The sequence below is a fragment of the Diabrotica virgifera genome, chromosome 7 (genome assembly GCF_917563875.1).
Source record: "Diabrotica virgifera virgifera chromosome 7, PGI_DIABVI_V3a".
NCBI lineage: Eukaryota > Metazoa > Arthropoda > Insecta > Coleoptera > Chrysomelidae > Diabrotica > Diabrotica virgifera.
In genome coordinates this window covers 2,455,142-2,481,752 of record NC_065449.1, presented here as the reverse complement: position 1 = coordinate 2,481,752, position 26,611 = coordinate 2,455,142, and the positions used below count along the sequence as shown (strand labels likewise).

General features: G+C 31.2%; 2 protein-coding genes and 1 long non-coding RNA gene across 3 annotated transcripts; all 3 read left to right on the top strand.

Annotated features, from left to right (window-relative positions):
- Positions 1-5,677: 5,677 nt before the first annotated feature.
- On the top strand, positions 5,678-9,668 carry LOC126888371 (uncharacterized). Its single transcript, XR_007699527.1, has 2 exons — positions 5,678-6,054; positions 6,180-9,668. It is a non-coding gene; the product is annotated as an uncharacterized LOC126888371 (long non-coding RNA).
- A 4,742-nt stretch (positions 9,669-14,410) lies between these two features.
- On the top strand, positions 14,411-18,757 carry LOC126888369 (nucleoside diphosphate kinase). Its single transcript, XM_050656566.1, has 2 exons — positions 14,411-14,711; positions 18,333-18,757. The coding sequence occupies exons 1-2, from the start codon at positions 14,538-14,540 to the stop codon at positions 18,666-18,668; spliced, it is 510 nt and encodes a 169-aa protein (XP_050512523.1). The 5' UTR covers positions 14,411-14,537; the 3' UTR covers positions 18,669-18,757.
- A 1,032-nt stretch (positions 18,758-19,789) lies between these two features.
- Positions 19,790-23,562, top strand: LOC126888012 (uncharacterized). Its single transcript, XM_050656003.1, has 2 exons — positions 19,790-20,495; positions 23,555-23,562. Exons 1-2 carry the CDS (start codon positions 19,790-19,792, stop codon positions 23,560-23,562), a joined length of 714 nt encoding a protein of 237 aa, XP_050511960.1.
- The last annotated feature ends 3,049 nt before the right edge of the window (positions 23,563-26,611 follow it).

Here is a 26,611-nt window from a genome sequence, read left to right as displayed (position 1 = left end):
GTTGAGACAGAAAAAGTAATACTGCAATAATTTTTGTCACGTAGCTGCAAGAACTATATTCCGAAGTTAATTCTGAGAAAATTTGGATAAAAATAGCTAATAATTTGGAATTTAAAGTTTGATTGATTTTTTGACAAGGTAGTGGTGTCAAAATTTGAATTGCTGTCCGCTTTTGAAAGTCAGGTATTTTAATAAAATCTTTTATAAATTATAATTCTAATAGCCTAAATTAAAACACTTTAATAGAATAATTAAAAAAAAATTAAATAAATAAAGCAAACTAGTTTTAAAAATGGGAAACACGTCTGGGGGTGATAAGCCCCCAGATTTAAATTTAGTCGAAAAAAATGATAACTTTGATGTTCCAATGACTACAAATACGAGTTATATAGGCAATCTAAGTAATAATAATAATTTAAGAAATAACAAAAAACAAATAATTGTTACTGATAAAAAAGAAAGTATAAATTTAAATAACATCCCATCTAGATATGATATTTATGATAAAGGTCCGTTTGAAGTCTATATAGAATCCAATAATGAAAATTTGAATATCGGGAAATATAACTATTTGGCCATAGCTAGAGAAATCTATGATCTAAAATTAAACGAAATCTTTAAAACTCATAAAAAGGGGATAAATAGAATTAGTGTGGAATTTAAAAACAGAAAAGCGGCAAATGATTTTTTGGATTCAAATACGTTAAAAGATAAAGGATATGACTTGTTCATCCCTAATAAGAATGTAACCTGTAAAGGTATTGTAAAATTTATCAATAGAGACTTCACAGAGGATACCCTGTTGAAATACTCAGAACCCAATACAAAAAATTGTAAAATTATTCATGTCAAACGTTTTAATAGAAGAATTAAGCAAAAAATGGATGAGATATCTCAACAGGGCAGCCAAAGTGAGGAGGTGGTTACACTTCTCCCAACTGGAACTGTTTGTTATACCTTTACAGGGACTACTTTACCGAGGGGAGTATTGATCTGCGGTATAGAACATAGAGTCTTGCCATATATAATGCCAGTGATACAGTGTTATAACTGCTTAAATTACGGGCACACCAAAAATCTGTGCAAAACAAAAAATAGTAAATGCATTAATTGTACTAAAATACATGAACCAAATGAAACGTGTGTTATGAAATGTGTTCACTGTAACAGTATTGAGCATAATAGCACAAGCCATCAATGTCCCGAATTTATGAGACAAAAAAAAATTAGAGAGATGATGTCTTTAGAAAATCTATCTTTTTTTGAGGCTTCTGAAAAAATTCCAAAAACAAAAAATAATAATTTCATTAACCATCCGAGTGATTTCCCTGCCTTTCAAGGCACTAAAAACCTGGAACCACAAAGTATCCCATTAAACTCTAGACGAACGACACACGTCAGTAATCAACAAAAATCCAGCACTTATAGTGTCACACTTAAAGGAAATAAAAGGCGAGCACAAGATAATGGGACATACGATAAAGATCTACACAACGAGAATATATTAAACCCCAATGGTAGGTTGCCATCCACTTCCTCCATGGCATATAGTACCCCAAATTCACCAAATTTTAATAAAACCAATAAACAAACCTCTGAAAACGTTTTCAGAGAAAGCTCTCAGTCCCTTCAAGATATTATGAATATGGCTAGTAAATTAAATAATTCAGACAGAGAACATGTTCTCAATTTTATTGCACAAATTTGTAATTTTAAAAGCATAGGCTCACCTACGTTTGACACAGGCTATTTAGATATTAACTCATCACCCCCATCATTTTATGGATCAAAATAAAAATAAAAAATTCCAAATGCAAGGCTGTTTCACTCTCATGCAGTGGAACATTAGAAGTATTAAACCAAATTATGATAATTTAAAAATCTTCATTAAAGAACTTAAACCAGATGTAATCTTATTAAATGAAACATGGACAAATAACACGTATATATTAAATATAAAAAACTATTTCATATACAGGGAAGATAGATATGATGGATATGGTGGCATTATGATCCTAATTAAAGATAGTTTTGAACACACTAGTATACGAGTGAGCAACTCTGACAGAACATCAAATATGCAGGTGATAGGTATAAACTTACCAAAATTTGACCTAAATATAATTAATATCTACAACCCTTCAGGTCAGCAAATAAAACAATCGACATGGAATAATATTAAAAAAGATTTTCACAAACCTTATATAATCATGGGAGACTTAAATGCACATGATCAGGTATGGGGATGTGCTGGTAACAACCATAATGGGAAAATAATAATGGAATTCGTTGATGAAGAACAATTAGTTATAATGAATGATGGTACCTCCACCAGAATGGTACAACCAGGGCAGAATCCATCAGCAGTTGATCTTACCATAGTAACTCAAGATTTAGCATCTAAGTGTCATTGGTGGGTACACCCAGATAGTGGACAAAGTGACCATTTCCCAACTATATGTGAAATTATCCAAACACAATCCTCAAATGGAGGCAGCATATTAGGTACCAGAAGAAATTTCAAAAAAGCAAATTGGCCAAAATACATGGGCACTATAGAAACAAAGCTGTCTGATCGACATGACGTGGATTATAATGAATGGCATAATATTGTCAATTCTAGTGCAGAAGATAATATCCCTTACATAACAGTTAGAGATAAAACTAAGGGGGCACCATGGTGGGACAACGAATGCGATGAGTTAATAAACAATAGACGAAAAGCAATCAAAACCTATGTAGATAACCAAACCGTGGAAAATTACATAAACTGTAATAGAATTAAAGCTTTCGTTAAAAAACAATTACAAATTAAAAAAAAATCTAGTTTTAGACGATTTTGTGGATCACTTACGAAGGAAACTCCAGTTAAAAAAATTTGGAGCACAATTAAAAAATTTAAAACTCATTTTTCTAATAGCCATGTAACTTTTCCCAATAACGAAACCTCGATAAAAATTCTAAATAATTTAACTTCATGCAATGTAGATCCCTGGTTTAAACTTCTGAGCCCTAGCAATGAAACTGTTGAGGAAATAACCTACACTGAGTACACTAATATAATATACTCAAAAAAAGATAAGGCCACTGGTATGGATAAGGTATCATATTCGATGTTAAAAAACATACCCACAATAGCAGAATCCCATTTGATAAAAATTTTCAATAATATATTAAAAACAAGTAAGATACCATGGCAGTGGAAACAAACACTAATATTACCTTTCCTAAAACCTACTAAATGTCCAAACAGTCCAGAAAGTTACCGACCAATCGCCTTAACGTCATGTGTAGGTAAAATTCTAGAAAACATAATTAAAAATAGAATAGAATGGTTCGTAGAGCATAATAGTATTTTGCCCAGCTATCAGCTGGGCTTTCGCAAAGAAAGTGGATGTAGTAATGCGCATGTAGCGCTTTCCCACATAGTACTTAATGCTTTTACTGAGAGAAAAGCGGTTTTAACGGTCTTCCTTGATCTAAAAGCTGCTTATGATAATATAGATATCTACCTTTTATATAGAAAAATGGCGGATTTAAAAATACCATATACATATAATAACCTAATTTTTGAATTCTTAAATAACAGAAATATTTATATCCGAGATAGGGAATACCAAATAATTGGACCCAACATCACTGATAAAGGGCTGGCTCAGGGATCGCCCCTGAGCCCACTACTATTCAACATATATACCAAAGCGCTACATGACATTATTCCATCTAATTTCAGGCTAATTCAATATGCAGATGATCTAGCCCTCATAACAGTTGGTGAAGATATAAATAATCTTATAAGATTAACTAATATATGTCTTACTCACATAATTCAATGGTTAACAGAAAATAAACTACCCTTGTCCCATGGTAAATCCTCTGCAGTAATCTTTAACAAAAAGAAAAACATCATCAATAATATTCCGGTAAAATAGAGGGAGAGATAATTCCTATTAGAGAATCAATTAAATATTTAGGGACAATATTCAATAATCGACTTAACTGGATTGAAAATATTAAACGTATCGAAACACAAGCTCAAAAAGGTTTGAATATAATGAGGGCAATATGTGGAACCTGGTGGGGAGCAAACCCCCATACAGTCTCATTAATTTATAAAGGAATCGTAAGACCCCATTTGGATTATTCATGTGCAATATTAAAACCCTGTAGTAAGTCCCCACTCTTAATATTAGATAAAATTCAGTTTAAAGCTTTACGAATCATCACGGGCTGTATGAGATCTACCCCCACTAATGCTTTGCTAGCAGAAAGTGGAGAAATTTCATTAGATGCAAGAAGGAAAATACTGTGCGCTAAGTTCTATCTGAAAATCCTAGCTGATCTGAAAAATCCACTGAACGAAATCCTGTCAGAGTTGGGAACCAAAGTAAATTATAAAATAGGATTTTGGAAATCACAAGAGCCACCATATTTGATTGAAATCAAAAATAATTTTGACAAATACCTCATTAATCTATATAAAGAGAATATTAAATCCTGCTTTCAGATCGAACTGAATTATCTTACGGGAACATTTCAGACAATTTTCTCAACCCACAAAAAAATGGAAATCTATACTCATCAGGAATTTCTTAATGAATTTTCAGCTTCATATGGAAATTATACATGGGTATTTACAGACGGTTCTTTAGATCCCGAGTCGAGGACAGTAGGTTTTGGGGTACACATACCTTCAATCAATTATAACTATGCATCCAGATTACATGAGCACACTCAAATATGCACTGCAGAAATTATTGCAATTAACAAGGCAGTATCTGTTTGTATTGAAAAAAATATTAAAGAAGCAATAATTTTTTCAGATGCTAAAAGTGCTATCCAAAAATTACATAACACCACCTGGGGGACAAACAACCATATTGTAAACCTAACTAAAAGACTTATTATTGAGTCAATGGAAGCAGGATTTAATATAATCTTAGCTTGGATTCCAGGCCATACTGGAGTAAAGGGGAATACAGAGGCTGATAAATTGGCAAATATAGGCAAGACTTTAAATGTTCCTGCAGACATTAAAATAGATAAATTTGACTTTTTGCCTTTTATTAAACAAAAAATTGTAAACGAGTTTAAAGTTGAATGGACAAAGCAGTTTAAAACTAAAGGGAAATGGTATCAACAATGCCAAAGTGATTTTTCTATAAACCCTTGGTTCCACAAATTCACATTTGTGGATCGAAGGCACTTAACATCTATATATTAGAATGCGAACGGGCCATTGTCACACACCAGACCATTTGTTTAAAATTAATTGTAGTGATACTCCTTTTTGTGAATGTGGACAGATAGGAAGTATAACTCATATGTTACTTGAATGCCCAATTAACAAAACAAATCAATTTGACCTGTATCAGGAACTAGTTAATATAGGAAGTCCAACCCCTATTTCAATACAAAATCTCTTACATAATATTAATGACCAAACCTTAAGAAAGATCAATCAATTTTTAACAATATTTCAAATTAAAATATAAAATAAAAATAGTTATTTGAAAATCATATCACAATGAATTTAAAGAAGGGAATATGGAAAAATCCAGACCCTTTGAAAAGAGGATTCCCTTCCAGTTAGTCTAAATACGAGGACTGGCCAAGTACCTAAGAGGTGGAGCCCATGAAACTACAAGAAGAAGAGAAGAAAATTTGTTAGATGTGTGTGACTAGAGTCTGTAGCACCAAACAAAAAGAAATTTCGCAAGGCTATGATTGGCCACAAAATCCCGGCTTGCGATTGGTTAGAAAGCTGACTGTGATCATAAGATATAACCTAGAATTTAAATTTTAGTTGACCGTTGTTTGTTGTTTTAATGTCTGTGCAATATCCAATAAAAATAAACAAAATATAGAAGAATAATAATAATATTATGTAATTGTAATGATTTATAATTTCCTAAAGAAATATATGCTTTAGAAAGATGTAACATATTTAAAGAGAAAATGTAAAATGAGATGTAAAATCTTGAGAATCCAAGAGCTGCATGTCTGAAAGCAAAATAAATGAAACTGAGGGCATAGATAGATAACATTTTACTGGTAAGCAATGACATATTTTAGAGGTATAAAGAATCTATAAAGCCTGTCACATTAAAAAATAATTGCTTGAAATACAGAAATTGCTACAGAAATGTTAATTTTCTAATCAGATATACTATTTTTAGAAACACAATGAATAAAATATCACTGAATATGAGAAGATAGTTCATCAAAAGTTGGCGATGTTTAAGAACAATTTTGCTGCATCCAACAATCATAATCGCTGCTGTCAGTCATACAAAGTAAACTGTGCGAAAGTTTAGTCCTATCAAAATTTAACTATGGTGATGTTGTGTATGGGCCATTCCACGTCTGCGCGTCTGCTCTAGACCATCGCGACAACGAATATTTTAGTGTGCAACATAAGAAGTACGAAAGTAAATGGCTGTAAAAATTATTCCAATAAAGAAGAATGTAATTTGCAATTTAGTTTCGTACTTCTTATGTTGCACACTAAAATATTCGTTGTCGCGATGGTCTAGAACAGACGTATATTCGTGGAATGGCCCATATGGACATTGTATTCGATCAGATGACAGAGGAAGAATTCGGGGGGTTCAAAAGACACCAGCCTATTTGTCACAAATTTAAAACATGTAAAATGGTTGAGCGTGGAAAAGAGAAGATTTCTACATGCTGCTTGTCTGTTCCACAAAATTATCAAAAACTCACTACCAACATATCTTTTTAAAAAAGTTATACAGTGATGAGCGCCCTAATAACCGGCAAAATAACGCAAAGGTGGAAAATATTAAGTTGTGAGATAAACAGAAATGAAACTAGTGGAGGTGGTAGATTTAGCGATAAAAACTTATAAGTTTACATTTTACTTATTGTTTCCCACCTTTAGACGTATCAGATGAGTATTTCAACTAAAACTGTCACAGTGGCAGTTGCCAAACTCGTCCAATACATCTAAAGGTGGAAAACAATAAATATAATATAAATGTATAGGTTTGTATCGCTAAATTTCCCACCTACACTAGTTTTATTTCTTTTTATCTCACAACTTAATTTATTAGCGCACTCATCACTGTTTATAGAACTGACATAAGGGACACAGAGCAACAGTGGCCTAACTGCAAAAAACAAAGTTTTGAGATAAATGCAATCTTTGCATTCATATTTACATTGTGCTTATGGGATGATGCTACAAATTATGTAACGATATTTAGCCAAATATACAGGTATGTTGTGTAGACCCTTGTTAATTTGAAGATTTAATGTTGCTACTTTTATTGATGTATTAATCTAAAAATGCTCAATTTGTGCTTTTTTTCTCTTGCTTAAGATGAAAAGTCTAGGTGCTGATTTCTTGAAATCGGTACCAACTGATCTTCAGCATTTTTTTTAGTATTTTGTGCATAGAGGTATATCGTCATTGTCAGAGCCAAACCTCATATGTACATTATTGACAAAATCCACTATTTTTTTATTTATAATTACAACACATAATACTGATATAATCTTCTTAATATTATTTCTAAATTTAAAGAGTATAGTACTTTTTAACACATTTCGGCAAAATGATATTAATTCTGATAAAGATAAAAAATATATAAGAGTTTTTTTCATTTCCTGAAAAATCTCACAACATGCACATATGTACAAGATTTGGCACTGAGGCCGACGGTATATGATTATATTATATCATGTTATATTTTGTGTATTGTTTGAATTTGAACAAAAAATGCAGACCTTTATTGTTATTATTAGATGCAGATATTTCCTCTTGTATAATATAGTAAGACAAAACATTGAATATAATAAGTGTTACCAAATTAGTTCAATTTCAAATTTTTTTCCTATGCAGGAACAATGTTGTAAATGCCAAATCAGATTTTGTCTACAACTTTTGAAAAACATGCAAGTAGTAATGATTTGAAAAAAGCAACTTTATGAGGATAACATGATAGATTTTAGGATGCATCAAGTAAAGTCTTAATATTCCCAATGCTCGGCAGTACATTATTTTGCACATATAGAACTTTGTTCCTGGAAAACCAAAATACAACTATTGTGGTTACGCAAACATTGTTCCAGCATAGGATTCAATTATTATCATAGAAGACACAATTTTTTCAAGACATGACTACTATCTGATGTATCTCTTTTAATTGGAAAAATGCCAAATGTAATATTCAGTCAAATTCTTAGTGTTCCGCACACACATACACACACTTTGTCTAGATCTAGAGTGATGCGTAGCTATTTTTCCACTCTATGAGTTAAAGATTAAGGACAGGTTGTTCTTCCAACATGTTTATTCTTTTCTTGAACCAAACGAATTAAGGTTTGTCAGGTTTGACAGCTATCTTCCACTACATAAACTTTATTAAATTAAAAGCTTCATGTAGATTTGTTGCAGTACATCCTTCATTTTGTATATTTGGCAGCTATTACTGTATTTCATACATACAGAATTACAATAATCGTGGCAGTACTAGCTGTTCTCATGTTTTGAATAAATATTATAATTTCCAACTAATAACATATTAAAATAATATAATATGACCAGGGGTTTTCTGTAGCTTGTAGATTATATGTGTATTAGAGCACTATTTTCCATAGTTAAAAATATTATTTTATGTATAAATTTTATGAAATAAAAGCACATACTTATCTAAAAACAAATTTATTTTATTTTACAAAAAGTACATCTCAAGTATATTTTGAAATATTATATAGAATGAGTAGAGAATGAAAGAGTATATCTATTGGAGAATACACAGGAATACTGAGAACAAATAGAGAAGCAGGGATCTATATAAAGATGATCAACTCTAGGAACTCGTTCACTAAACCCCTAACAAAACAGAAAAAAAACCTGATATACTTGAAAATTAAGTCAGACTGGTGATCAAACTCAAATTTAACAAACCACCAGGTCCAACAATTAAAATACTTTGAAGATGCTATAAGACCAGATACAGAAAACATGGAAACACTCATAAAGAAACGTAACTAGAAAGCAATAGAAAATTTTAAAGATTTGTTTACGAAAACTAAAGATTGGTTCCCACATAATAAATTTGGCAAATGTAACACTGTTTATAGAATAGAATATCTTTATTAATTCATTTAGATGATAGTGTGCTTAGCGAAAACACCGTATCTGCAGACATCACATGAGTAAAATCAATTTTTGTTAAAGTATTCGTATACATTTACACAAGATACGGCATAAGATGCGGTGTGTTTAATGTGTTTTGGTTTAACTTACGTCATTTTTAGTAAGCAAATAAGACATATATGCACATTTGGGTTAGAAAGAAGTAAAAATTTAATTTTTGCAGATACAGTGTTTTCTCTAAGCACTGCAGTATAGGACAAGCCATATATGTAGTTACATAGAACATAATCAACAAGTCATACAGGACAGTTATATAAAACATAATCAACAAACTATAAATTAATAAAAAAAGATATGCAATATAGAGTGTCTCTGAACCCGTCGGTCCTCATTCCTTGTAGTCTTTTATTAAGTCAAAGTAATCATTTAGGTTGTAAACACATAATTCTATCAAGCATGATTTTAATTTATTTTTGAATATTATTTTCATTTCTCATATCAAGTGGCAAACAATTGTAAAATTTAGATCCTGTAAAATCAGGACTAGTTTCAAAAAGAGTTGTGGAATGTTTACATACGCTTATCATCCTCCCGTGCCTTGTCGGGTAATCATGATAGTCAGAGTTGAGAGTAAAATTTTGAAATATAGTTTTAACATGAATAATGCACTTATAAATGTATAAAGCATGGAAAGTCAGTCTGTGATCAATAAAATATTTACGACATGATTGTCTATTATCGATAGATATTAAATATCAATCTAATAATTCTCTTTTTAGTTACAAAAACTCTAGAAGAGTTTCCCTACAAGACAACATTATAGGCTATAATATGACTCATATATTATATGAGTAAACCAATGCATAGTACACACTTATCAATTGATTGGTATTAAATAGAGTTTTCAACTGAAGGATCGCATACTAACCCTTATTCATTTTTTTGCAGACTTTAGTAACGTTTTCATCCCTTGTCATATTACTTTCTAGAATGCTACCAAGAAATAATGTATCACTAAAAGGTATTTCCTCAGAACTAACTGTGATCTTATAATCATGGGATGGCTAACTGCACGAGTAGCACTGCATACAAATAGTTTTCTTTGCATCATATACCATTAAAGAGTTCCTTTTACACCAGGTTGTAAATTCCTGTGCTACCAAGTTCATTTTGGATAAGGGTTCCGACTTCAGTTGACGAGTCAACTACAATAATTGTTGAATCATCTGCATAGAGAACTGTATGATCTGCAGTTAAAAAATTTATCAAATTTATCATTCATCATTCTCTTTGCCTTATCCCTATGCGGGGTCGGCTTCCTTAATAATCTATCTGCATTTCCACATATAAAATTTATCAAATTATTGACATATAAAAGAAATATTAAGGGTCCTAATACGGAGCCCTGTGGTACACCTTGATCAAGATTAAAAACAGATGACTTCTTATCGATTTTTACTAGGAATTTACGATATTGTAAGTATGACCTTAACCAGTTCAAGAAATGGCCCGAAAACCAAGGGCTTCTAATTTATGCAGTATAATGTCAATGTCAATTGAGTCAAAAGCCTTAGTTAAGTCAAAAATGAGTGCACCCACATATCTTTTTCGATCCAAAGCAGCGTGGATATAATTAAATAATGAAATAGAAGCACTTTCTGTAGATTTGTTAGGAAGAAACCCATGCTGGCATTTATTTAAGATATAATGTTTGTTCAGAAAACTTAACATTTTATTGTAAATACACTTTTTGATAATCTTAGAGAGTACACTTGTTACAGTGATTGGCCTGTAATTATCAACCAAACATGGATCCCCCTTTTTGAAAATTGGACTAACTACTCCCGTTTTAATATCACTTGGAAACTTGCCATCCTTGACAGATAGGTTGATGATGTGAGACAGAACTGGAGATATATATGTACATCATAAGTTGATTGAACCTCACTTATCTATATACAATAGTGCACACAAAAAAAAGTTACAGCCCTTTGAAGTTACAAAATGAAAATTGATTTTTTTTCGTATATCGAAAACTTTTAGAGATTTTTTATTGAAAATGGACATGTGGTATTCTTATAGCAGCAACATCTTATAAAAAAATTAAAGTGAAATTTATGCATCCCATAAATATTTTATGGGGGTTTTGTTCTTTTAATCCCCATTATTAGTCTTTATATATTTAGTATTAATCCCCATATCATTAGTTAAACACAATGTTTTTAAAACTTTTTTGCTTCTTAGTACTTTTTCGATAAGCCAGTGTTTATTATCGACATATTTTGAATATTTGTTGAATCCACCACATATTTGTATATGGTTAAGTACGATTAAAGAGACCTGTTAATAATCTGAAAATTTATTTATAATTTGCATTTTTAGGTGTATTTTGAAAAAGAAGCCACATCTCGATAAAAGGTGACTTGCCAAAAAAGACTAAGAGGCAAAAAAGTTTTAAAAACACTGTGTTTAACTAATGGTACCACAATAATAGTTTAAATGGAACGTACACAAACGTTTGGGGGCTTTAAAGGAACAAAACCCCTATAAAATTTTTATGTAAATATATTAAAAAAAAAGCCGCATCTCGATAAAAACTGGATTATCGAAAAAATACTAAGAGGCAAAAAAGTTTTTAAAACGTTGTGTTTAACTAATGGTATCACAAAAATGAATTAATCGGAACATACACAAAAGTTTGGGGGGGTTTAATGGAACAAAACCCCGTAACATTTTTATGGGGTGGACAAACTTCACTATAATTTTGTTTTAAGATCTTCCTGCCACAAGAATAATACATGTCCGTTTTCAATAAATAATCTCTAATAGTTTTCGACATATTAAAAAAAATCAATTTTCATTTTGTAACTTTACAAGGGCTGTAACTTTTTTTATGAGCACATTTGTACTAAGGTAAGTTAGGTTCAATCGAACTATTTTTGACCCCAGAATATGTGGTATAATTTATGACCAATCTTTTCGGGACACCCTGTATAATTAATAAGGTATTACCAAAGTAGAAAGTAAAATAGTTAATTACTAATTTATTAATCATATTTCGTCACCATTTTGATATTTTTTTTGCTTGGACTATAGTCATTCAGCCAGTCTCAATCAAAAGTAAATGTATTAGAGATATTAGATATTGTTAATTAGTGAAACATGGTTATTATATTACAATTTTTTACTTCTTATTTTACCTACTCATTACAGCTAATGTACAGTTACGTTCACTGAATAGTTTACACTTTAATTTTTATATTGTAATACTGTAAAATTGCAGTGTCGTACGGATTTGATAAATGTCTAAAGTCAAAAAATCTCAAAAAGTCAATGCTTGTCAAAAATTTCGTGAGTGTTGAAAAATAAAATAAGAAACTAAACCATATTAAGACCGTAATCCATTTTATTCAAAAAAACTTCTTTCTATATTTTCCATTTTGATAAATTTTGTAAAATTTATTTTTGTTATTTTGATTTTTTAATTTTAATCAACTTATTCTAGGTACACCACTGGCAACGTCACTTTGACGCAAGAGGTGCATTTAAACGAGGTAAAAATTTAAAAAATCGGTTCCTAGATAAGCCAGCCTGTAAACTATCCACTGGCCGTAACTACATACTATGTTAATAAATAATATAAATATATTATACTTGATGTTTATCAAGAACACATAGTGTATACATTTTACAAATAAAAATATTAATGTTAATATTTAAAATAAATGTATTCTTTTTTGTGGTTTGTTTTTTTTTTGTCACTACGATAAGATGTGATCTTATTTTGACACATCTTATTTTGATATTTATTTGTAATAGTTATTTTATCAGTGGTAAAAAAGACTTTGAAAGGTCCTAATAAAAAAATTTCATTTTTGACTTATACATACTCTTAATACATAGCACTATAGAAATAACTTTGATAGGAGACTTGTTTTGTATCCTTTACCTTACGGATAAAGTTGGCCTTTTGTATTTTATAGTTAAACATTAAATCTGGATTACCACTAACATTTGTTAGTCAAAATAAATCTTTTAGCTTTTTACTAAGCTGAAGAATTTCAGTATTGATCCAATTTCTGTTGGTATTATTAGTTATGCGTTTTGATATTAAAGAACATGTTGTAACAATATGATAGGAGACAGAGTTCAAAAAGCTCTATATGCATCATTTACATCACCTTTAAACTTATTTGTAGTGTCTAGTTTGCCTAATGCCGCACTAATATATACATTCATGAAAAACCACAAACTGTTGAACTAAACAATATGAACCTTGAAGTAACTGATCATACAATGTTTTTAGGTGTTCAAATTGATGAATTTTTAAGCTGGTCAAACACATAAAAGAAACTGCAATAAAGTTTAGCACATAATATTTCTGATCCAAATTTGGCTTATTCATAAATAGGTAATTTGTAAATAGGTCCTTTGAATCCATTCTAACAGAAAATATATTTAGGAGAGAAGCCAATTATTCTAATTTCACTAGAACTGAAAAATCATGTGAACTTATGAACGAATATCGGTTTCCACGTGTATAATAATAAGATAAACCATAAAGGCATAAACCCGTTATAAATTTAAAATAATATTTTATGTATATTATACCGTTGATAAATTTTTAAATTTCTGAGGTTATAGTTATGACAAGTTGACATGGTCGCTTCTTGACCAATCGCAAGCCTAAAATTTGTGGCCAATCATAGCCTTGCGAAATTTCTTTTTTCGTGCCACAGACTCTAGTAGTTTTACTGACAATTTTTATACATTTTGCATTAAAAAAAATGACGAACGATTGATTTATTTATTGGAAAAATAATGTCCTCATCCGTATGATGATTGATGTAGATCATAGTACGTACTTATATGGTAATTAGATACATAATAATAATATAAATATTTGAATGATATGCTTTTTGTCTTTATGCTGACAAACCTTTGTGATTGAACACATATTGTGTAAATTAGGTCCAAGATCATAAAAAACGAAAATATTAAAAGCTCGTCATCAAATAAATCCATATTTTTAGAGTTAACAGACATTTTCTTTTAATAAAATTAGAAAAAGATCGTTCCACAAAATTTATTTTGAGAAGAAAAATAATTAACAGCACAAGTGACAATGACACAAAACAGCTGTTAACCATTTAATTGTGAATCTGCTGATACTTTGTTTCCGTTCTCGTTCCCGTTCCCGGTCAATTGTGCAGCCGCCTTAAGTGAAGTTAGAAATTGTCGGCGACAATTTGTCAACTGAACCCGCGAACGCACCTAGTTGCTTGTGTTGTTCTGGTTGTTCATTGGTTGTGTTTATGGTTGTGTTCGATGCTTGTGTTCGGTCAACGGAAATAACTTTTTACGAAAATAAAATTTCGTTCACTTTTTGTCCGACCGTCGGGTTGTTTGTATGATTTGTACTCTATTAGCGATATTCTATTATTTTTTTAGAGCAATGGCCGCCAACCAAGAAAGAACTTTTATAATGATCAAACCCGACGGTGTCCAAAGGGGCCTTGTTGGAAAAATTATCAAAAGGTTCGAACAGAAAGGATTCCGTCTAGTAGCAATGAAATTCATGTGGGTAAGTAATTTACAATGATTTTATATCTAAATTATTCAGATAACACCACATGGCAAATGGCAAGGTCGTCCTAACTTGCCGGTCGGTGTCTGGTGTCTGGCGCCTTGGTAGATAGATATCGATTTTTATATTTTTAATACAGCGTTGGCTATATCTTAATACATTTATAATTTATAAAAGTACCTAGAATAGAATTCAGTAGAATTATCTTGGTCGTTCTAGCAGCAATTAAAACTTGTGACTAAACTCAAGGTTGTTATCAGGTGCAAACTAATTATCTTAATTAAATTATCAACCATGCATTGAATCCCTTAAAATGTATATTTCTCCAAAATGTTGTATTTCAGTACATACCTATATGGTTACATTTTTAAAATTATGAAAGTAAGGGTATTCTAAAAACTGTTCTCTTATTCCCTATTTTATAAACTTTTAGTATAAGTCTTCCATTGGGGTTTGTTGTTCATGACCAGACCAGATGGTTGGGAATTACATTTCATAAATTTCGTAAAAGAGCCTATATTATTATAATCAATGAATACATTTATCGCTATTATCCAGGAGAACAAAAATATTCTAGAATACACCAGATTTACACCAAAAATAAAGCCTAAAATACTGTTATTGAAAGTACAAGGCCTAGAAGGTTAGTTTTCTTCTCGTAGCATTACAATTCAGGCTGGGTCTTTGCTGACTGCACAACTCACTTCCATCTTGAAGGGTTATGAATGATAGTTGAGTCAGTGTGTAGCCCTATTGTTTTTAAATCTGACCATATATCCATCTCATTTGTGCATGTTCTAAGGGCCTTCTTCTGTCAGGACTTACTCCCAAATTAACTTGCTGAGGCAGTTATCAGGGTCTCCATAGCTGGTCAGTGTAATTCTACTTACTTCGTGGTTTTTTGGCTGACTCGACAACATGTCTCTACTCTTCTCTGTCTTGAGCAATGTCTATTCATTTCTCCACACCCATATCTTTCATGTCTCCTGCTATATTATTCGCTCCTCCACTATTTGTTCTATACTGATGTCATAAGTCATAAATTTCTATTTTACATCTGATTGGTTTTTTGCTGATTGGATAGGGCTTTTCAATAACAGCCATTTGTTTTGAGCTTCTGGCATATGTTGTATAATCGGTGTATATTAATATACAGTAGAACCTCAATTATTCGTCAGGGCACCGGACCAAGGGTATGATGGATAATTGAAAAGACGGTTAACAGAACATTAAAAAAAACTACATACAGTCCCTGGCCATATTATTATGACCACCTATAAATTTTTACAAAAATCAACTATTCCACTAGGTAAGTTTTGTTTAAAATATTATTTTTAAATTTAGTTTTGTTATGAAATGTTAATGTTATGCATTAACTATAATATATTTAATAATAAACAACAATAAAATATTTGAAAATATTACATATTTATATTTTTTTAATATTTTGTTGAACTTCTGACCTTAATCAGATGGAAAATATTTGGGAGCTTTTAAAACGAGAAATTTCCGATGAAAATGTCACTAATGAAATTGTTTTGATTAAAGATTAATATATCATTGAAACCACAATGACAAATTAAAGCAAAAAAAATTTAACTGCATTCAAAGTGTTCCAAGACAGGTACTAGCGGTTATCAAAGTTAGAAGGGGGCTCAGCAAAATATTTGAAAAATGCAAATATGCGATATTTTCAAATGGTTCATTGCTGTTTATTATTACATGTATTATATTTGATAATAAACACCAATAAAACATTTAAAAATATCACATATTTTTATTTTTTCATTATTTTGTTGAGCCCCTTTAACTTTGATTAGCGCTTGTATCTGTCTTGACATATTCTGAATGTAGCTAAATTTTTTTTTTCCTTTAATTTGTCATTGTGGTTTCAATGATATATTAGTTCTTTAATCAAAACAATTTCGTTAGTGACCTTTTCATCGGAAAATACTCGTTTTAAAGGCTCCCAAATATTTTCCATCTGATTAAGGTCAGAAGTTCAACAAAATATTAAAAAGTATATAAATATGTAATATTTTCAAATGTTTTCTTGGTGTTTATTATTAAATATAATATAGTTAATGTATAACATTAACATTACATCACAAAATTTAATTTAAAAATCATATTTTAAACAAAACACACCTAGTGGAATAGTTGATTTTTGTAAAAATTCATAGATGGTCATAATAATATGGCCAGGGACTGTAATACAGCCCTTAAATTTTATTTGTATGTTTTGTTTGACAATATAAGAGGTATCTGTGCTCGTACAATCGAATCAATTGGGATTAAAATATTCTGAAATCTGTTGCTGTTGCTTCACATTTTGCAACAGCTGAATTTCTTAATCGGCGTAAGGTCATGCAATCTACTTTGTTGGCGTCTTCTTGTCGAGAGTATCACTTGATAAAATTGTTGCATGTGCAATTCAGCTTCTCTAGCCTCTTTACACAAATCTTTGTTAGTTGCAATAGCATCATCGGCATCACCACCATCAAATTCCTAGTATGTAGAAGCTTCTGAATCTGTTTCGTCCACCTCTGTTGCCACGTGAATAAAAACAAAAATTGTTTACATAAACAAATGCTGTGGTAGCATAACTGTACATTTCAGAGAATTTTGTTTGGTTTATCGCCATGCTCAAAAACAAAATGAATTGTTGACTAAATTTTTTCTTATGTAGTCAATAATATAACTTATGTAGGGACCCTGACGGTTAACAGAGGTAACAGTTAATGGAGAGACGGATAATCGGGGTTCCACTGTACATGGATTATACGAAATATGACAGGAGCTCGAAACAAATGACGATAGAAGAAAAGCCCTATGAATTATTTTGCTCTCATGTTAAATCTGTGGTTATGTTTGCAGACTTTTTGTTTTCCATCCTGTATCTTCCTCCTTTGTACCTTTGTAGACACTTGATGATTTCATTCATGATTAAATTGAAAAATATAGGGCTCAATGAGTCCTCCTGTCTTATTCTGCTGCCTAAGTTGTCAATCTATTCTTACTTCCATTTTACATTTATGAGTCTTACTCTGTCAAATGCTTTCTTCAAGTCAATCAGACCCAGAAATGTTGGTCTATTATACTCGAGTGATTTCTCAGTAATTTACTTTATGACGAGTATTGCATCTGAACACAATTTCCAGTACGAAAACCCTGTTCGAATTTTAATTGTAAGTTTCAGAGTAGTATTTAACAAGTTATTACCTCAATAGTTTTCTGGCTGCTTTTAACTCCTTTTTTGAATAGTAGAATCAGTTCTCTGATTCTCCATTCTTCTGGTATTTTAGTGTTTTATGATTTTTTTAATTGTTTTGTCATTGCTGCTCCACAATATTTCAGTAATTTTTTTGATATTCTGCCTTTACCTGTAGCTTTTCTGTTCTTCAGCTTTTTGCGAGTTTTTGTAACTTCCTGTATATCACAGATTGTAGACCATAGTAGACCATAGAGATTATTTTATGAAGAATAATTATTTTTCGTAAAATTAATAATAAAAAAGTTTCCCGCATGGTTCCAAATAGTGTATATAATGTCTATGTAAAATGTTTATTTGATTACTATTAGTGCTGTAACCATTAATTTTCTTTTTCTGTTTTTCAGCCTTCTGAAGAACTTTTGAAGAAACACTACGCTGACTTAGCTGGCAAACCTTTCTTCGCAGGTCTAGTAAAGTACATGAGCTCTGGCCCAGTAGTGCCAATGGTATGGGAAGGTTTAGGAGTAGTAAAAACCGGTCGTGTTCTCCTAGGTGCTACCAATCCCGCTGACAGTGCCCCTGGCACCATCAGAGGAGACCTCTGCATCCAAGTAGGACGTAACATCTGCCACGGTTCAGACGCTGTTGAATCAGCAAACAAGGAAATCGACTTGTGGTTTACTGAAAAGGAATTAGTACCCTGGACACCAGCTGCCAAAACTTGGGTCTACGAAGACTAGATAAAATACTCTTACTATCTTTTGTATTTAATAAGTAACCAATAACAAAAATAAAATAAAGTCGCTAAATAAAAACATTTGATACAGTCTATCTTTTTTTATTTATAAAATCTCTTATTAATCTAACCTGATTTTATCAAATGCAGTGATGAGTGTACTAATAACCGAAAAAATAACACAAACAATGGAAAACATGATATGTTATGGAATAAAATGAGATGAAACTGGTAGAGGTGTGAAATTACTAAGAGAAACCTATAAATTTACATTATATTGATAGTTTCAAAACTTAAGATGTGTCGGAAGAGTTTGGCAACTGTCATTGGCATGGGAATTTTATTTTTTTGATTTTATTATATTTCACATTTCCCGTGACAGTTTGATTTCGCTACGGTTAAAGATGGCAAATTCTCAATATAAAGTAGACCTCCAGGTCTCTTGATAATTTCTCGCCTCTATTAGTTTCTTCTCTTTTTATTTCACAACATATGTTTTCCGTCTTTGCTGTTATTTTGTCAGTTATTAGTGCACTCATCACTATACAGTGATGAGTGTGCTAATAACCGGCAAGATGGAAAACATACATTGCGAACAAAAAAGAGGTGGAAATTATCGTTATAAAAGTATAAATTAACATTACATTACATATAGGCCTGGATCCTGCATACCAAAAAAAATTGATTAATAGCTTAATGGTGTCTAGTCGGACAAACTATGGGAACAGGGGAAGTTTTAATTGTGGAACAGTTTAAAAATTTAGAACGTCAGATTACGAAAACGTTCCACGTATTTTGACAGAACATCCAATTGATTTGTTACCCTTTCATTAAACTCTCATGCAAAAGTCAGACTGCTATTACTAACCAACATGATTCCCGTCATTTGACATGTTCCACTCATTACAATGCCCACTTGGTGATAAACACTGTGGTGTTCCTTTCTGCATAACTATTATTGTTATTATTGTCATTATGTCATTCACTCATGTCAATGTCATGTCATTGTCATATCATTATATCACAGTTTGTCAATCATAATGTATGTACAATTTTAGTTTATTAAAACCTTTAATTCTCAAGGTTTTCATTATTACAATTTAATAAACTAAAATTTATTCAACAATGGATAAACTACTCAAGCCTGATCGACTAGACATCGATTCCAATTCAACAAATGCAACACAACTCTGGACACACTGGAAGAGAACCTTTCAAAACTTTCTAGAAGCAGCTAATGTTTCTGAAGACAAAGATAAACTGAATTTATTGGTGAATTATGTAAATCCTGTAGTATATGAAGCTATAGGTGAATGTACCACCTACACTGATGCAACTGCTACCTTAGAAAAACTATACATAAAACAAAAGAGTGAAATATTTGCCCGGCACACATTATCTACACGAAAGCAACAAGTGGGTGAGTCCATTGATCAATATTTACTAATCTTAAAACACTTAAGTAAGGATTGCAATTTTCAAGCAGTGTCTGCTGATAGAAATAAAGACGATTACATCAGGGACTCTTTTATTCGAGGTTTAAGTGCTTCAAATATTAGGCAAAGACTACTTGAAAGCGCCACTTTAACATTAGATCAAGCATATAATTCAGCCAGAGCTTTAGAAATGGCCCAACAACAATCAGATTCATATATTATGTCAAATTCTATTGTAAATTCTATTACTACTGATAACACCCTTCAGAATACTGCACACGAAACTGATCAAAACAACTTGACTAGCGCAGCTACCTTTTCAAAATGCTGGTTTTGTGGAAAAAGTCGCCATACTAGAGATAGATGTCCTGCTAAAAATCACCAATGCTCTTGTGGTAAATTCGGACATTTTGAGCAAGTCTGTAAAAGTAAGAATCAAAAACAAAAATCACATGTTCATAACAAAACATCTGCTGCTTTAGTTGGAATGCTATCTGCTGCTTCTCCGTCCTGTTTATCAAAAGCTATAATAAAAATTCATGTAAATAATTCTGAGGTTGAAGCTCTAGTAGATACTGGTAGTACAGACAGTTACATTTCAAATAGTATTGCCATTCAAAATCAACTACAAATATTCCCTACAAATTTAAATGTACAAATGGCTTCCTCATCTTTAAACTCTCCAGTTTGCGGCTTTTGCATTGTTAACCTAAAAATATCTGAACATACCTATAAAAATTTTAAACTTTATGTTCTAGAAAACCTATGCTCAGATGTCATAATTGGTCATGATATCCTTAATAAACATTCTGGAGTGCAGTTCAATTTTGATGGTAAGAAACCTCCAATTTCAATCTGTAATCTAACAACAGCAATTGTAAAACCATACCCACTGTTTGCCCATTTAACAGGAAACTGCAAACCTATCGCCGTAAAATCAAGACGCTATTCCTTTGAAGATTCCAAATTCATAGACACTGAAATTCAAAAATTATTGAAAGAAAATATTATTGAAGCAAGCAATTCTCCATGGAGAGCACAAGTACTAGTTACTAGTAATACAAATCATAAAAAACGTATGGTTGTCGATTATTCTTTAACTATTAATAAATTTACTGAACTAGATGCCTACCCTTTACCAAATCTCGAAATTTTAGTAAATAAAATTTCTCAATATGAATACTTTAGTTCAATCGATTTACGAAGTGCTTATCATCAAATTCCCATACTAGAACATGAGAAAATCTATACTGGATTTGAAGCATGTGGCAACCTCTATCAGTTTACAAGAATTCCATTTGGTGTCACCAATGGAGTAGCATGTTTTCAAAGAACGATTAACAACATAATAGAGAATGAAAGATTAACAGATACATTTGCATTCCTAGATGATGTCACTATTTGTGGAACAACAAAAGAACAACATGACAAGAATCTACAAAACTTTATGGAAATCGCAAGGAAATATAAATTAATTTTAAACGATGAAAAATCGAAATTCTGCATGACTCAAATTAATATACTTGGATATACTATTGAAAAGAAAACTATAAAACCAGATGCTGAAAGACTGCAACCCCTTATCAATTTACCAGTACCAACAAATATCACTTCATTAAGAAGAATTCAAGGAATGTTCGCCCACTATTCAAAATTCATACACAAATTTTCGGAAAAGATACATCCTATTGTCAATATCAAAGAATTTCCCTTAAATCAAACTCAAATATATGCCTTTGAAAAGCTGAAACAGGACATTGTAGAAGCAGTAGTCACTTCTGTTGATGAAAATGAAATATTTACAGTTGAAACAGATGCCTCCGAATTTGCCATTGGAGCTCAACTTACACAACAAGGAAAACCAGTAGCATTTTATTCAAGAACACTTTCAAAAACAGAACATAATCATTCAAGTGTTGAAAAAGAAGCTTATGCAATTGTGGAATCCATAAGAAAATGGAGACACTATCTTATGGGCCGACACTTTAAAATTATTACAGACCAAAGGTCAGTTGCTTTTATGTTTGACTTAAAATCAACATCTAAAATTAAAAATGAGAAAATAATGCGTTGGCGTATAGAACTGTCCTGCTATAAATTTGAAATTATTTACAGACCTGGGAATCAAAACATTGTTGCGGATACTCTTTCAAGAATATCTGCTGCTATTCACCCCACTATGTCAGATAAAAATTTATTCAATTTACATAACACAATGTGTCATCCTGGAATAACCAGATTCTATCACTGGATACGATGTAAAAATCTACCTTATTCTTTAGAAGATGTCAAACGAACTATCTCTTCTTGTCCAATCTGTGCTGAAATTAAACCAACATTTTACAAAAACAAAAGCACTTTGATTAAGGCTACAGCACCTTTTGACAGACTGAATATAGACTTTAAAGGACCTTTACCATCTAACAATCAAAATAAATATCTGCTGAATATTGTAGATGAATATTCAAGGTTTCCATTTGCATTCCCATGCTCAAATTTATCATCTTCAACAGTCATCAGTTGTTTAACTGAGTTGTTTACTACTTTCGGAACTCCTGCATATATTCACAGCGATAGAGGATCTTCATTCTTGTCTGCTGAGGTAAAATCATTCCTAACAAGTCATGGTGTTGCTTCCAGTCATACAACTCCATACAACCCTCAAGGAAATGGACAATGTGAAAGATATAATGGTATCATTTGGAAAACAGTTCAACTAGCAATTAAATCTAGAAATCTTCACATAAACCAATGGCAAGATGTACTACCTGATTCTTTACATTCAATTAGATCTTTACTGTGTACCTCTACTAACTGTACTCCACACGAACGTATGTTTAATCATCCCAGAAGATCAACAAATGGTACATCTATTCCAACTTGGCTTAGTACTCCTGGAACTGTTTTCCTCAAGAAACATGTTAGAAATTCGAAATATGAACCTCTGGTGGAAGAAGTCCAACTCCTAGAAGCAAATTCAGACTATGCACATGTCAGATTACCAAATGGAAATGAAACCACAGTATCGGTCCGACACTTAGCTCCGAGAGGAAATACTTCCCTTTTGGCAGTAGATGAGGCAACTATTGAAGATAATGAAAAACATGTAGAAAACCAGTCCCCCATGATAAATCAAAACATGGAACCATTGAACAGTGTAGAAGAAATTAATACCATAGATAGTCAACTTCAACAACCTTTTTCTGCTCCTGGTGACGGTCCAACTACTTCAACTTCAGTTCCCCCAGAACTGATATTGCAAAAGCGAATAAGAAAGCCTCCTTCCCATTTACAAGATTATGTCAGAAACTAACAGCGTGGATGAATGTGGTGTTCCTTTCTGCATAACTATTATTGTTATTATTGTCATTATGTCATTCACTCATGTCAATGTCATGTCATTGTCATATCATTATATCACAGTTTGTCAATCATAATGTATGTACAATTTTAGTTTATTAAAACCTTTAATTCTCAAGGTTTTCATTATTACAAACACCAGTCTGATTTTTGCATGAGAGTTTAATGAAACGTTAACAAATCAATTGGATGTGTTCGACAAAATACATGGAGCGTTTTCGTAATCTGACGTTCCAAATTTTTAACCTGTTCCATAATTAAAACTTCCCCTGTTCCAGTGTTCCCATCAAAGTTTGTCCGACTAGACACTGTTAGGGCCGGTTGTTCGAAAGCTAATCAACAATGATCATTATCAAACATTTAATTACTGTCACCAACTGTCAATGTCAACTTTGTTTGGGTTGCTGAAAACAATATGAAATTACTTAATCAATTATGTTAATAATTGTTATGTTAATTGATTAACTAATCTCATAATTTTAATCAATTATGTTTTCAGCAACCCAATAAAAGTTGACATTGACAGTTTTGCTGACAGTAATTAAATATTTGATAGTGATCATTGTTGATTAGCGTTCGAATGGTTCGAACAACCGGCCCTTAAACTATTAACAAATTTTCAGCGTGCTATTAATCAACTTTTTTTGGTACGTGGAAACCAGGCCTATATGGAAAATGAAGAATTTTTGATTTTTCTGGACAAAAAAATCTTAAAAAATTGAAAATTAGAAAAATTTTAAAATAGAAAATTTGTAAAATTGAAGCCTTAAATTCGACTATGTATTCTTCTCATCGAATAGTAGTTTATCCATCTGACACATTCAGTTGTGTAATAAAAGTCTCAGATATCCGGAGTAAACTAGATATTCTCCTTTTCATGACCATTTTTCAGTGAGTCACAAATTATAGAAAAAAAGGTAAGTCCCTGATAATACACATTTATTCTAACATGACATTTTAGTTAAATCTGACAGTTGTCACATTTTATTTTCAATTTGGAATAAAAACAAATCAATTGTGTCTATTGCATTTATAAAATGGTATTTTCTTTGATTTGTATAGTCTTATAAATTGTACAGATTATATTAATAATATTATGTATTATTTTATTTAATAAATAATTCTTTTTTGATTATGGCGCCATCTATCGACAACTAGAAGAAATGTTATAAATGTAATCACCGACGTGCCTTTTTTCTGTCACATACAATTTAATGCGTTAGAGAGAAATCGAAAAATTGTTACGCACTGAAAAATGGTCATGAAAACTGTACATATTATGTAGAACTTGATTTGCCAAAATTGTAATTTTTGGACAAGCGTTGTTTTTCAAATAAACGCTTCAATTAAAACAATATCTGATTATTCTTATTTATGCGTTTATAAACGCGACGGTAGACCGCACACTAGAGTAGCACCAAATAAAATATTTAATAAATACAAGAGACAATTCAAACAGAAATTAAAAATAAATTAGATAGGTAGGTATCTACCTTTGAAAATTTGTATATCTAGGTAAGAGATACATAAAACTTTCTATATAAATTTTTACAACAAACATGTCGTTTTTTTAACATAAATAACAGAAATTATTGTTTATTTCATCTCAATAAAACCTTATTTATTTATATTTATTGTTGTTTATTTATTATATACCCACTTTTCCCTTCCCATAATTATATACACACCTTTCCATAATTACATCGTTGGAATTTTTGGGCAGAAATTGTTTAAACAATTTTTTTAAACAAATACAAAAGATCACGTTTTTTTGCTCCGGAACATATATTTTTGAGTTTTGTGGGTCATTCTGAACAAGAAAGGTATCTTGTAAATTTTCTCAGAAATTGATAGTTTTTGAGTTATAGCCGATTTAAAATCTGAAAAATGCGAAAATACACATTTTCGAGGCCTAAAAACTCATATTCAAATTAGTATTTTTGAGGTTGCCAGATACTTAGATTGAAGACTGAACATTCAGCTTCAAGATTCTGAAGAGTGATCGCGTCTAACTTTAATTTATACCGTTGTTTTTTAATTGTTAAATACATATGCGTGTTTATCCGATTTTTTGCCGGGGCGGTGCGCTCCGTTTCAAAAATGTCCTATTTTCCTCCGAAAAATACTTTTTCTAGATTCTTTGGGACATTTTATAGAAAATATGTTTCTTGACATTTTTCTCAAAAGTTAATAGTTTTAAAGTTATAAGCGATTTAAAATCCGAAAGTGCGTTTTTTTCGGATTTTAAATCGCTTATAACTTAAAAACTATCAACTTTTGAGAAAAATGGCAAAATACTTATTTTATTTAGAATATCACAAAGAATCTAGAAAAAATATTTTTCGGAGGAAAATTGGACATTTTTGAAACGGAGCGCACCGCACCGGCAAAAAATCGGATAAACACGTATATTTAACAATTAAAAAAGAATGTGTGTGTACTTTGTACGCACGTAAGAAGTTATACTTCTATTATAATATAATTTCAACGAAATAAATATACCTACTTAACAGTTACAATACAAAAAATTAACAATAATTACCAAAAATGAACCAAAACAATGCCAAATATTAAAAAAAAAAGAAAAAAATATGAATCGTCCAGGATTTGAACCCGCAATCTCGCGATTTTTTGATCTCTGGTCCAATGCTCTACCAACAAGGCCATCAAGCCGCATGCTACTTACCTTTCAGATATACATAATTATACATCACGGTGACAAGTGAAATATAAAAATAGATGTTTTATTATTTTACGCCCAAGGAAGACAAATCCAAAGACAAAAAATTATAATAAAAAACCTTTTAAACCACCTTTTTCAAATTGCGCAAGTTGCATTATTAATATTAATGTTAATAAATGAAATATAAATATTTTGACGTTTCACAATTTGACAATTCACTTTTAACAGCAGTGCCTTAAAAGCACTAGTGCCTTAAAGTAGCATTTTTAACGCTCCTATGGAGTCCTAAAAATTGCATTTTTAACACGTTTGTAGAAAAATATATTTAAAAACACTAATATATTATTTCCACACCTTTTCTGGACTGATACATACATAAATTAAAACATTTTGAAGTTTAACTTCAAAAATATAATATGAAAACTATTTAAAAGGGCAGTATAACTATTAACTAACCTTTGTTGTTTC